This window comes from Limulus polyphemus, unplaced genomic scaffold, assembly GCF_000517525.1.
Source record: "Limulus polyphemus unplaced genomic scaffold, Limulus_polyphemus-2.1.2 Scaffold1376, whole genome shotgun sequence".
In the NCBI taxonomy this organism is placed as follows: Eukaryota; Metazoa; Arthropoda; class Merostomata; order Xiphosura; family Limulidae; genus Limulus; species Limulus polyphemus.
In genome coordinates this window covers 166,947-180,174 of record NW_013666986.1, presented here as the reverse complement: position 1 = coordinate 180,174, position 13,228 = coordinate 166,947, and the positions used below count along the sequence as shown (strand labels likewise).

At 33.0% G+C, this 13,228-nt stretch overlaps 1 protein-coding gene across 4 annotated transcripts in view; it reads right to left on the bottom strand.

The window, feature by feature from the left end:
• LOC106463314 (pleckstrin homology domain-containing family G member 5-like) overlaps positions 1-13,228 on the bottom strand; it is a 127,886-nt gene that overhangs the window by 4,702 nt on the left and 109,956 nt on the right. For 3 of the 4 annotated variants that reach the window (XM_022390787.1, XM_022390788.1, XM_022390790.1), the window contains 5 exons: positions 10,836-10,973; positions 10,295-10,423; positions 9,579-9,821; positions 6,982-7,197; positions 507-770 (listed from right to left, as the gene is read on the bottom strand). In XM_022390787.1, the coding sequence (XP_022246495.1) occupies positions 507-770; positions 6,982-7,197; positions 9,579-9,821; positions 10,295-10,423; positions 10,836-10,973 (990 nt within the window). The remainder of the gene's footprint in view (positions 1-506; positions 771-6,981; positions 7,198-9,578; positions 9,822-10,294; positions 10,424-10,835; positions 10,974-13,228) is intronic. The other variant, XM_022390789.1, reaches the window with a different exon arrangement.

The window sequence follows — 13,228 nt, the reverse complement described above, 5'->3', positions numbered from 1 at the left end:
ATATTAATACTAAGTAAGGAAGCACTCCGCTAATATAATAATACGTTGGCAAACAACGGATTTATAAGTGTAATGAAATGATTTATTTTGGGGAACGTACTACATGTTTCTACATGTCCCCCTAAATAAATCACTTATTATTCTTATATAATTATTCATATAAATTGCTGTTTGCCAACTTATTTATAATAACAGTATCGTATAGTGCTAAATTAATTTTTTATTGACAGCCACCATAATTCAGCATGATCTGGAAACACTCAATGAACTATTCTTGAGGCCTTGATCGTTCACACTTTATTTACAAAGTACATACTGGGCATACATCATTTCGCAAGTAAAAGTTTGGTAGTTGTCAAATTGGATAATATCAGACATAGCAGGAGTCGCGGGTCCCTAAAAAGAAACAACAACAACTACAAACAAATTCTAAGTTCCTAACTGAAAACTATTTTCAATACTGAGAAGTTATAGTAGTCATTTTAGATTATTATCAAGTGACTTACTTGAATAGAACGTGGTGTGCGAGAGATCTCCGAGCCATATCTGTTCCTAAAGAGGTTTTCGGTTCCTTTAGACCAGGTTTTGAGTGTAAGGCTAGTTTCTGCTTTGTAATCGGTAGGAGGTGATGTTACTGTTACACTGACAGGTCCAGTGCGCGTCTCGAAGCTATGAGCACGTGGCTTTTCGTGTTCACTATCTTTAGCTAAGCTAGGGTTGCGTAGGCTTCCAAGTTCGAAACTCACAGCTTTGCTGTGGTTTTGACTAGTCTGGTGAAGAAAACCACATGGTACTAAATTAATAGATGGAAAAATAACTTAAAAATTACGATATTGATAGCTTTAGTCAATAGTTCAATTTGAAGAATTAAGTAATAATTTATTGTTTCTTAAAATGTAGCTTAGAACTCACACGTAGCTAAAACCTACTAACTCATCTGAATTTCTCTGCGCTTAAACCAGCTGTATCTGTTAATAAAACAAAATTTCAAAATGAAAATACCAGTCTTCTTCGCAAGATTGAAAAACACTTAGAACGTATTTATAGCACAAAAACAATGTGTTGGTGGCGACAGTGTTGTAAAAAATGATCAACATTTGAATGTACATAATTTTTTAAAACTGTATCTTTTTTTAGTTTCTGCTAGATAAGTAAACTTTATGTTCTGTATTTTCTTATTATTTCGAGGTGACTTTTGTGTTTATTGATCTCACGGTATAATTAGATTGGATTAAGTTAGTTGGGTTGTAGAACTGTGCACAGTATGGGATCACACGACTTGTGATGATGACTTTTATATTTTACAGAAGTAAAAGTTAACTGATTTATATTTAGTTCTTTCACTTATTATGTATAAACTGATAATTTTACTCACATCATAGACTCGTTATTTTTGTATAGTTATAGTTTTAAAACAAACACCAAATTTCTCTTTTGTAATGATAATTTTCACAATACCTTAAGCACGTGTCTACAAAAATCCATCACGTTTATACAAGGACTTAATAATCTTGAAAACAGCCTTTTAACAACAGATGTTTACTTCGCTGTTTAAATAACCACATCTGCAATATCACGAAAATTAATTATTTACACCTAAAATTGGCGTTAACTTTCAAATTTTTTTACGACTTCAGTATTATTTTAAATGAATATTTGATATAAAAACGTTCAAGTACGTGTGTATGTAATTGTTAAATAGCTCCATACAAAACTCTTATAGATGTGATTTTAAAGCACAATATCACGAAATGTAGGTATTCGCAATGTATATCAATATTTAATTAAAGTGTTTTTCATGATTATCTTAATAACCGAAAACAAAGTAACATTTATATCCTTTAACTCATATAAATCTTCACACTCTGAAAACAAAAAGTAGAAATTATAAGTCTTTGTGATACAAATAATCTCACAGAACAATACAAACAATTGTCTTTACCCAGAAAACACGCAACAGAAATAAAGTTAGAAAAAAGTAACATTTTTTCTATACAAACAAATTATATATATTTGAAATTTATATTAGTTTTTCCAGAAAATGAAGTCTATTACTATTATTATAGGTAACTGAAACTGACAATGTACGAAATGTTGTTTACTTGGTGTACGATAGATGATAGATTGTCATAACATACAATATTGATACTGGTGGAATGATATATTCTTGTTAGGTCCGGCATGGCCAGGTGGTTAGGGCGCTCTAGTCGCAATCTGCGGGTCTTGGATTCGAATCCCCGTCCCACCAAACATGCTCATCTTTCAGCCGTGGAAGGCGTTATAACGTGACGGTCAATCTCACTATTCGTTGGTAAAAGAGTAGCCTAAGAGTTGGCGGTGGATGGGGATGACTAACTGCCTTCCCTCTAGCCTTTCACTGCTAAGTTAGGGACGGCTAGCTCAGATAACCCTCGTGTAGCTTTGCGCGAAATTCAAACCAAAAACCAAAGAAGAAAAATCCTCTAAAGATGGCTATGGAAAGTGAAAAAATGTTGACAGTGAAAACAATTTTTGTACGACAATGCTGATGATGGAAATGCTTTGAATGATAAAAGTTTCAAAGAAATCTAAATTCGAAGATTAGAGCTCTCAAAATAATAAATGTAATACAAAAGAGACTATGGTTAGATTTATACTTTTAGGCCCTAACCGATGTTATCTAATTAAAGGTAATCACAGGAACTGATAAGATAGAAATTAGAAGATCTTTGAAAGAAGCTAAATGAATGTCAGTTAATAAATTTTTGTCAACTATTACAAACTATTACGAAAATTAGTGAAGATGAGGAGCTGGAAGCTTTTCATCAGTGATGAACAACAAAAGGAAATGCTGAATTGATTAATCGACTGAAGATTACTCGGCTAATAATTGTACTAATTTAGTAATTGTTTGTTTGTTTCTAATTAAGCACAAAACTACACAATGGGCTATCTGTGCTCTTCCCCCACTGGCATCGAAACCCGATTTCTAGCGTTGTAAGTCCGCAGACATACCGCTGTGCCACTGGGAGGTAATTTAGTAATAAATGAAATATCATATTACAAATTCTCATAACTGACTTATAAAAATAATGGAAAACATTTTAAATGTATGCGCGCGTGTGTGAAAGTGGTCTAAACGACAATTACACAAGTAAACGTTGCTGTATTTTAAACCTAGGACCCTCCGCGTTCGTTAGACTATCTGTAAACCTTACAATATGATTAACTGTTGTTTTTCTTTAATTTGGCGATCCCTAGCTACTCAAGATACCACCACTTTTGAATAAAATTAAAGAAAGAAAAAATTAGCTTTATGATATAATTCTCGAACAGTAACGGGGGGGGGGGGTATCATTATGTAATAAATTCGAATGATAGAGAAATAACCTTTCCAAAAGTTGTTCCACATAGTCACAACGGATAACTAACTAGTCTTACGACAGCAGAGTAACTTGTCAAGACTTCTATTACACAAGATGGATGATGTCAACAGAAAGTAACTATCGTACAATATGTTATGAATGTTCTAAAGGCCACATTTTCTCAGTCAAGACTTCTATCACACTAGGTGGATGATTTTAACAGAAAGTAACTATCGTACAATATGTTATGAATGTTCTAAAGGCCACTTTTTTCTCAGTGAAGACTTCTATCACACTAGATGGATGATGTCAACAAAAAGTAACTATAGTACAATATGTTATGAATGTTCTAAAGGCCACTTTTTCCCAGTTATTTCTAATCTTTTGGGGAACTGTGAGAGTGAACACGAGATAATGATAAATGATGAGTTTACCAGCTTTAGTAACTTCTACATTGTTGTATCACGCGCTAAATTTTGTTCTCGTGTACTCTTTCCTTTCAAAACGTCCCTGTAGTTGTCATTAACCGACAGGCTTGTTTCTGGCTTGAAAAAGAGCGTTTTCTCGAAATATCGCCAAGATAGTAGAATACAACCATAGTTTTTTAAGGTTATTTATCTACAAAAGTCTAATTTCTTTATCTTATCACCTTCGCATTTTTCTACTTACTTATTCTTCAACATTGTATGTCGACTAGGTTTGTAAAAGCTTGGGAGACTCGGCAAACATAGAAATATTTGGTACTTTGTTTTAAAAATATTAACCATTGATCCTACGCTCAAAATGAAAAAAAAATTACATATATAAATTCAAATGATTATGCAAAGTTGCAAAAACAGAAGCCACAAGCAACGAGTAATAGCAAATAGATAGTGGACTTATTAATGGTATAAAACACCATCACATAAGATACAAAAAAGCAAAGTTATACTATCTAATAGTGTTATTGGTAGGCCAGTACGTAACTTTAAATCGAACATAAACATTGTTTTCCAGCTGCTAAGTATACCATGTATTAGGGTGATTGGTAGGCAAGCACTTAACTTTAAATGGAACATAACACATTGTTTTCCTGCTGCCACAAAGTTCATTAGTGTACGATTGTGGAATATTGTTTCAAATTTCCTATATTATTCCTCTCAACTTAGCCAAGTTGAATGTTCGCCTCTTGACCTTCTCAACTTTTATATAGGCCCAACAGCCTCAATATATAGTATTCATTTGGGATTCTGTGCAGGCCAAACTATAGCTGTGAGTGTTACAGTGGCCTAGTCTTTTTAAGATCAAGATATTGTTTAATCACGTTGTTTGGATCATTATCATGCTCGAAGGTTAAGCCTTGCCCTATAAATAGTGTTCCTGAGAAAAACTATATTTACCTGTCTGCAGTCGGGTGCCATAATTTAGTTACAGATTACTAACACATCAAGCTGAGATGATACTCCAAACTTGTAGTCATCATGCTTCACTGTAGATGCTGTACATTGACTGTGATAATTGTCTCATCTCCGCTGTTGAATAAATTACACAGGTCTGTGTATTTAACTCCATAAAAGTTGTTTTGGTTTAATAATGGATTTTCCATAATTCAGCCACGCAGATTTCGAAAATAATATTCATTTTTTTTCTATCACGTAAAGATTTTTTGCAAATTGGGAAGAAAAAACTACAATTAAGATCAAATTATTATTTCGTTTACCACAAGGAATATTTTATTATTATGTTTGGGTTCTAGAACGATCGATAGGACTCTCACGTCGCGATTGGTCTAGAAAAATCTATAGCCAGTGGTTGCCAACATTTTATGCCTAACAAAATATGACCCGATATGAATGAAAATGATTCATTTATGTAAAAGTACATATGACGTTTTATGAACAATCTGTACGTGATTGAGAATAATGGATATCATTTACGGATTCAGCGTACAGGAATTACTGTAGAACATGTAACAATAAAACCATCGCAGGCCTGTGTTATTGTTGATTGTGGCCGAATGTCTACATCTTTGCTAATTCCATTTTTTGTGGTCCAAAACCCATTCATACATTTCAGTTTGTTACCTCTTCTTAGTAAAGGTTTTGGAGCAGCTACATCTACAATGGTGATACTTAATGATAATATGTATCTTGTTGTTCTTGAGGTAACGTTTATATCTGTATTTACAGCAAGGGCATTGGCCAGATCTGTAATCGACCGTAGTCTATCTCGTAAAAGACAAATGTTATGCGGTATTTTAGTTTTTTGAGCCATTATTGGATCACATTTCTAAACTGTATGATTTCCCATATTGTTTTAGGCTTTATGTTGGTGTGGCACTTTCTGATTGGTTAAATGACAACCAGTCGTAGTCTGATCTTTTTACATATAACTGTACTATGCTGTACTATGCACGATAAAGGGTGGCATTCTTACAGTATTCGTCTTTTATATCCCTTTTCCTCACCAATTCCATAAATATTTCAAATGTTGTATCTTCTCCACATCAGTTAAAGATCCAGCGGTATCATATGCAAGTTCAAACATAAAAGCGGCAAACCTTAACCTTTTTATATATAAACTAACTATTCTTGTGTAGATACACACATTGGCGAAACAGGCACACACCTACAATCCAGTATGATGAGAACTATATCTGAACGTTGCCAGAACGGCTAAAATCCATTCTTTAACATTAACACTTTACCAGACTGGAAAATTGAAATTACTGAAAGAACCTAGACTTAAACGCATCTAGAAATCTGCAGAGTTCAGATGCTCATCTTCATTTATCATTTTCTATGGCTTTACACCTTTTCAATGTTGTTTTGAATAAGTTTTTGTGATAGTACAAACTATAAACCCGATGAATACATGTGACAGCGGTTTAAAACGCACGTAAAGCAGAATCAAGTAGATAAAGGTTGCTACATCTTTCGAGATAAAATAATGTACCTAAAACTTATTTAATTTTATATATATAGATTTCACAAAGATGTATCTAGAAAAAAAAAGATTGTATAGTTCCTATCTGTTTAATGCATATTTTTATATAGAAGGATAACTACAGTTAAAAAAAACTACCAATAAACAGTGCTTATTGGAACACACAGAACTGACACATAAAAAACTTCTTAATGATAGGATTTGATGAAAAATATTATGGTAGTATAATGCTAGTCTTAATTACTGGTGATATAGAGAGCCCTCCAGAAAAAGTTTCAGATGTCCATCCTCTAAAGAAAACTGTAGACCTACCCTAAAACTTACTGGTGATATAGAGAGCCCTCCAGAAAAGTTTCAGATGTCCATCCTATAAAGAAATCTGTAGACCTACCCTAAAACTTACTGGTGATATAGAGAGCCCTCCAGAGAAAGTTTTCAGATGTCCATCCTCTAAAGAAAACTGTAGACCTACCCTAGAACTTACTGGTGATATAGAGAGTCCTTCAGAAAAAGTTTCAGATGTCCATCCTATAAAGAAATCTGTAGACCTACCCTAGAACTTACTGGTGATATAGAGAGCCCTTCAGAAAAAGTTTCAGATGTCCATCCTCTAAAGAAAACTGTAGACCTACTCTAGAACTTACTGGTGATATAGAGAGCCCTCCAGAGAAAGTTTTAGATGTCCATCCTCTAAAGAAATCTGTAGACCTACCCTAGAACTTACTGGTGATATAGAGAGTCTTCCAATTGAATTTGTAGAAACTGGATCACTAGACGTATCTACAGATTCAGTGTGGGAATGAATTAAACTAGAGTGACTAGAACTGGAAGTTGCCAGGTGACCACTAGAAAGAAGCTCGTCTTCCTCTGTGTAATCCATTAGATCGAAACCGAGTTCAGAGGTCTTCTTCGCCTCTTGATATAGCTCCTGTTGTTAAAGAATACACTTTATCAACACATTAAATAAAGTTATTCAAGTTGTTGTGAATAAAAAAAACCTTAACTTACCAAATACTGGATCAAAAATCAGATATAGAAGTGTAAAGATATTTGTTTATTCATAAGCAAAAAAGAAACTAATATATACAGCATGAACAATACTTAAAGGCATAAGCCTAATAAGCAACTTAAGTATTTTGTTTATGGTAAAATGGTTTATTTACCTGTGAAACAAACAAAAAATTATAAAATCGAAGGACTTTGCCCGAACAAAAAAGCATAGATTATGATAACTTAAATTATCCGATAGTTGGGAGATATATATATCTCTATCCCTTTGGTGAATTTGAATGCAATGAGTCAGTTAGGCTATTGCATAAAACATTTAAGTCCAACATCTGAAAAACATATGAAACAGCTTGACAAGTGGACAAGTGTGAAGTTAGAAGTAAAATTATTCAGGATACTTAAATATAGAATTATTCCTTATAACTTTCCAGTAGGATACCTTCAGCTTACATGATGAATTATTTCTCTACTTTGATGACTTAAAAATTGAAGCGAAGCAAAATTAGTAAAAGATGACCATGTTAAAGAATAATCTAAACAATATTTAACAGTTTAAACATCAAGTGAAGGAATTTATTTTGTTCGAGTTATTAGTTAATGAAATTTGATGAGTCGTGGAGGGCCTTTCAATGATTTTCGTACAGTTTACACTTAGAAAGATAAGCCAAACTTGGAACTCGTATGAAATATATATAAAAGTAAAGAAGTCAGTATCTGTCTGTTCACGTTGAAACTAGTTTACATTGAAGAGCAAATGATATTACTAAATGTGTCACTAACATAAAAATCATTTCCTGTCACCAATCGATCAAATATATATATCATTGTTTCATTTTCGAACTTTTCATTAGGCAGCCTACACTCATGTACAGTTTTACTGTTACTTTTTAATTATACATGTTTCCCTGCTTTCACTATTATGTATAAACATTTTTAATGTATCCTGTAACAGTGACTATTTATGGAAAATGTAGATTCGGAAAAGTTCAAAGAACAACTTTGTTTGATCCTTTCCTATAGTTTTGGTGCTCATAATCACTGTTTTCTCTTGAAATTATAAATTGCAATTATAAATTCCATATTTTCTGTATTGAATACAATATTATGACCATTAATATATATTATGAATTGTTGCTACTGAAATGTTCCTTTGTATTTTAGCACAACGCTACACAATGGACCATCTGCACTCTGTTCACTGCGGGGAATCAAACCTCGGATTTTAATGATTTAAGTCCGTAGAATTATTGCCGACCCACCAGAAAATCTACTGGAATTAATTTCAATGTTACTCTTGGCAATAAAGTGACTCTGCTGGTTCCGACAAAAGGTAGAACTACTAGAAGGAAATTATCTAGGAATTTGTGTTGGTTGTGTTTGAAACTTCATTAGAAGTAGTTTGTGTTGTTTCTAACACTTTATTAGTCCATGCTGGCTTTGGTATTTTATCCTTGATTAGAGTAGTTGGTGTTGTTTCTAAAACTTCATTAGGATATTCTAGCTTTGTTTTTTTATCCTTGATTAGAACTAGTTTGTGTTGTTTCTAAAACTTCATTAGGATATGCTGGCTCTGGTTTTTATCCTTGATTAGAAGTAGCTGGTGTTGTTTCTAACACTTCATTAGGATATGCTGGCTTTGGTTTTCATCCTTGATTAGAAGTAGTTTGTGTTGTTTCTAACACTTCATTAGGATATGCTGGCTTTGGTTTTTATCATTGATTAGAAGTAGTTGGTGTTATTCTTAACACTTCATTGCGGATACGCTAGTTTGGGTTATTATCCTTGATCAGAAGTAGTTTGTGTTCTTTCTAAAACTTCATTAGGATATGCTGGCTTTGGTTTTATCCTTGATTAGAAGTAGTTTGTGTTGTTTCTGTCACTTCATTAGGATATGCTGGTATTGGTTTTTATCCTTGATTAGAAGTAGTTTGTGTTGTTTCTAACACTTTATTAGGATATGTTGACTTTGGTTTTAATCCTTGATTAGAAGTAGTTGGTGTTGTTTTTAACACTTCATTAAGGATATGCTAGTTTGGGTTATTATCCTTGATTATAATGTCTGGCACTGCCTTACTTTTTACTGTTGCTAATGAAATGCCTGTGTTGGTTTACTGACTTTCAAGTAATAATGTAATGCTGTTGAGTCAGACCAATTATAGGAAATTATTTAGTTCTGACCCATGATTCGAAAAATGCTGGTTTTAGTTCTGATCTCTGATTACAATGGCTAGATTGATTTTGGCTCTTGATTTGACTGAACCTTCTGTAAGTTTTACCTCCAGGTAACTAATTATGTCTTACTTGTGCTCTCCTGATGCTCTCTAGCCAGATCTTGGGCTCATGAGTGTACAAGATGAATGCTGCTGTGGCAACGTGAAACTCGTTTAGGTAGATAACCGTCAAACCTCCCCCATCCTTCAGTTCCTGGACTTTCAACCTTTCAACGAGGTATGGTTGTCGTATGACTCGGACTTTGTCTCCCCTCTTCCCTAGTGGCTTGCAAATGAGAAACATGTCCGTGAAGAGAAAACAATGTACATCCACCTAAACAAGATTAAATTCGTAAATGTAAATTTAATTCATTTATAGTCTAACGCAATTTAAAGTTTGCAAAGATCTCCAAAATTAATTAATCGGTAGATAACCCATTTCATGTAGACATTAATAGTAAATGAGTAAATAAAGCTATTGTTCAAAATTAGTTAAGCAATACTTAGCAAAACGTTTGTTCGTGAACATTCAAACTAAAGAGGCCACTTATATTTATGTTACATTGAAAAATTATATTAAAAACTATATTCAACATATATTATTAATGCTGTCACATTTTCACTACTAGCTTTATAGTAGTTTTCCCAGCAATACACATTGTTCATTTAATAACATGGTAATATTCTTTGAGAACAACTAGTGATTAAATGGGAAATAATGAACTCATTTGGTCTAGCAGAGCAGTTTGCCAACAGTAAAATCTACTCTTGGAATATTGATTCCATTATCACAGATGATAACTGTACCTTGCCTGAAGAAGTCTCTCTCAATTTTATCGCACCGCCCTCTTTTACAAGTTGTCTTGTTAGCTGCGTGACGCATCCCGGCATGGGACATGTAAGATCAAGGTGAAGATTGCCCTGTTCTCGCATGGCCTATACAATTGAGAAAATATCTAATTTTATTTAATAAAAGTTGTAAATGTTTTTTTTTTTAATTCTGAAAAAATACGCAAATTGTACAGAAAGAATTATGACTACTGATATGAAAATGATACTCAGAATGTTACACTAAGGGAACAAAGATATCCGTAATTCAGCGTTAGGCTTAAGATATCTAATTTTATCTAATATCTAATTTTATTTAATAAAAGTTGTAAATGTTTTTTTGTTTAATTCTGAAAAATACGCAAATTGTACAGAAAGAATTGTGACTACTGATATGAAAATGATACTCAGAATATTACACTAAGGGAACAAAGATTTCCGTAATTCAGCGTTAGGCTTAAGATATTATTTTATTATACCGGGAATTGCATACTTATAGAATTCATGAGAACAGTCGTACCTTATCCAGTTCCTCGTTGTTGCTATCTATGACGTCATAGCTATCTATCCGGTTGATAATGGAGGCCAGCCGTTTCTTCTCATTCTGGCGTAACATGATCGAATCTACGGTCTGAACGAAACTTTCCATACTTTTTATCTATAGGCAAGAAATATCAAATTCGATGCATAGAGGAAACACTTGGTGAAATTGTAATTCAGTTTAGTCTGAAAATTTAGAAAAATCTTGATAGTCTTTATGATAGGAACATATAACAAGATCTGATTATAGGATCAAAACCGCTATAATTCACTATATTCCCGATAGGTGGGAATTACACCCGTTTCCTTGCCTGGTTGTTTCTGATATCTCTGAATTTACAAATATAATGATGTAAAACTGGGGAAAATATTATGGTTGTGATACAAAAAAGAATTAAAATCTATATCTAGGTGACAAATTAACTGAGTAAATATAATCTAGAACAATCCTTAATTTCGTTCGTTACACAGGTTTACCAACAGATTAACTGAGTAAATATCATCTAGAACAATCCTTAATTTCGTTCGTTACACAGGTTTACAAACAGATTAACTGAGTAAATATCATCTAGAACAATCCTTAATTTCGTTCGTTACACAGGTTTACCAACAGATTAACTGAGTAAATATCATCTAGAACAATCCTTAATTTCATTCGTTCGTTACACACCTAGGTTTACCAACAGATTAACGGAGTAAATTTGTTCTAGATGATCAGTTAATCTGTTGGTAAACCTGTGTAACGAACGAAATTAAGGAAGTAAATATCATCTAGAACAATCCTTAATTTCGTTCGTTACACAGGTTTACCAACAGATTTGCCCCCCAGTAGCACAGCGGTATGTCTGCGGACTTACAATGCTAGAAACCGGGTTTCGATACCCGTGGTGGGCAGAGCACAGATAGCCCATTGTGTAACTTTGTGCATAAATCAAACAAACAAACAAAACCAACAGATTAACTGGGTAAATATCATCTAGAACAATCCTTAATTTCGTTCGTTACACAGATTTACCAACAGATTAACTGAGTAAATATCATCTAGAACAATCCTTAATTTCGTTCGTTACACAGGTTTACCAACAGATTAACTGGGTAAATATCATCTAGAACAATCCTTAATTTCGTTCGTTACACAGGTTTACCAGCAGATTAACTGAGTAAATATCATCTAGAACAATTCTTAATTTCGTTCGTTACACACGTTTACCAACAGATTAACTGGGTAAATATCATCTAGAACAATCCTTAATTTCGTTCGTTACACAGGTTTACCAACAGATTAACTGGGTAAATATCATCTAGAACAATCCTTAATTTCGTTCGTTACACAGGTTTACCAACAGGTCTGTTGATAGGATATTTATATTAGCATTTATTTGACAGGTCGCAACATGTTAACCAATCAAACTTTCAAATCGATGTTTAGATTATTTTTGCTGTCCAGTAAAATAGGCCATGTGTTGTACGTGTTCTGAAAAGTAAACCGAATGCTTAAAACTGAAACAAAATGCTCCTAGATAAGTGTGGCTTTTCAAACGCTGCATGAATGTTTATAATTGGAGACTTCATAACTTTATTCGATGAATACCTGTTTACTGTAATTTCATGAGGTATGAACAATTTTCATCGTTATTTTATGTGAAACCAGTTGTGACTTCAGCTATATTGTGTGTTGGAATATTAATGAAACTGTTTAATCGAATATTTATTTTTTATTGTACATTTGTTTTATATATTATAGTTTGCTCAATATTAAATTTAAATAAAACTGTTATGAAGCAACAATTACGTGTCACAGGGTTGTTTTCCCTCGTGACAATTTTACATTAAACAGATCTCTACTTTAACTGACGACTCTAATTGTTATGCAACAAATTTTCAATCTGCCTTTCTTAGACACAAGATCAGATCAATGAGCATAAAGTAAAGATTATTCACGACTTATTATTCTTAACTTTGTTTAACGCAAACTAGAGATTATTATGAGATATATCTATAAACGAAAATAAAATCACGACTTATATCTCCAGAACGTAACTTTATTAGCTCAATATTTCGCTATTACAACTTCGTCAGGAGTTATAGATATCCTAAAAATTCACTAATCCAGTTAAATCTAAATTGGAATACTGTCAATCGTAAATCGAACATTGCTACACGTGTTTAGAAAGTTCATGTTATATTAAAATAATATGAAACATACAATATGAACTTTCTAAACACGTGTAGCAATGTTCGATTTACGATTGACAGTATTCCAATTTAGATTTAACTGGATTAGTGAATTTTTAGGATATCTATAACTCCTGAAGAAGTTGTAATAGCGAAATATTGAGCTAATAAAGTTACACTCTGGAGATATAGGTTGTG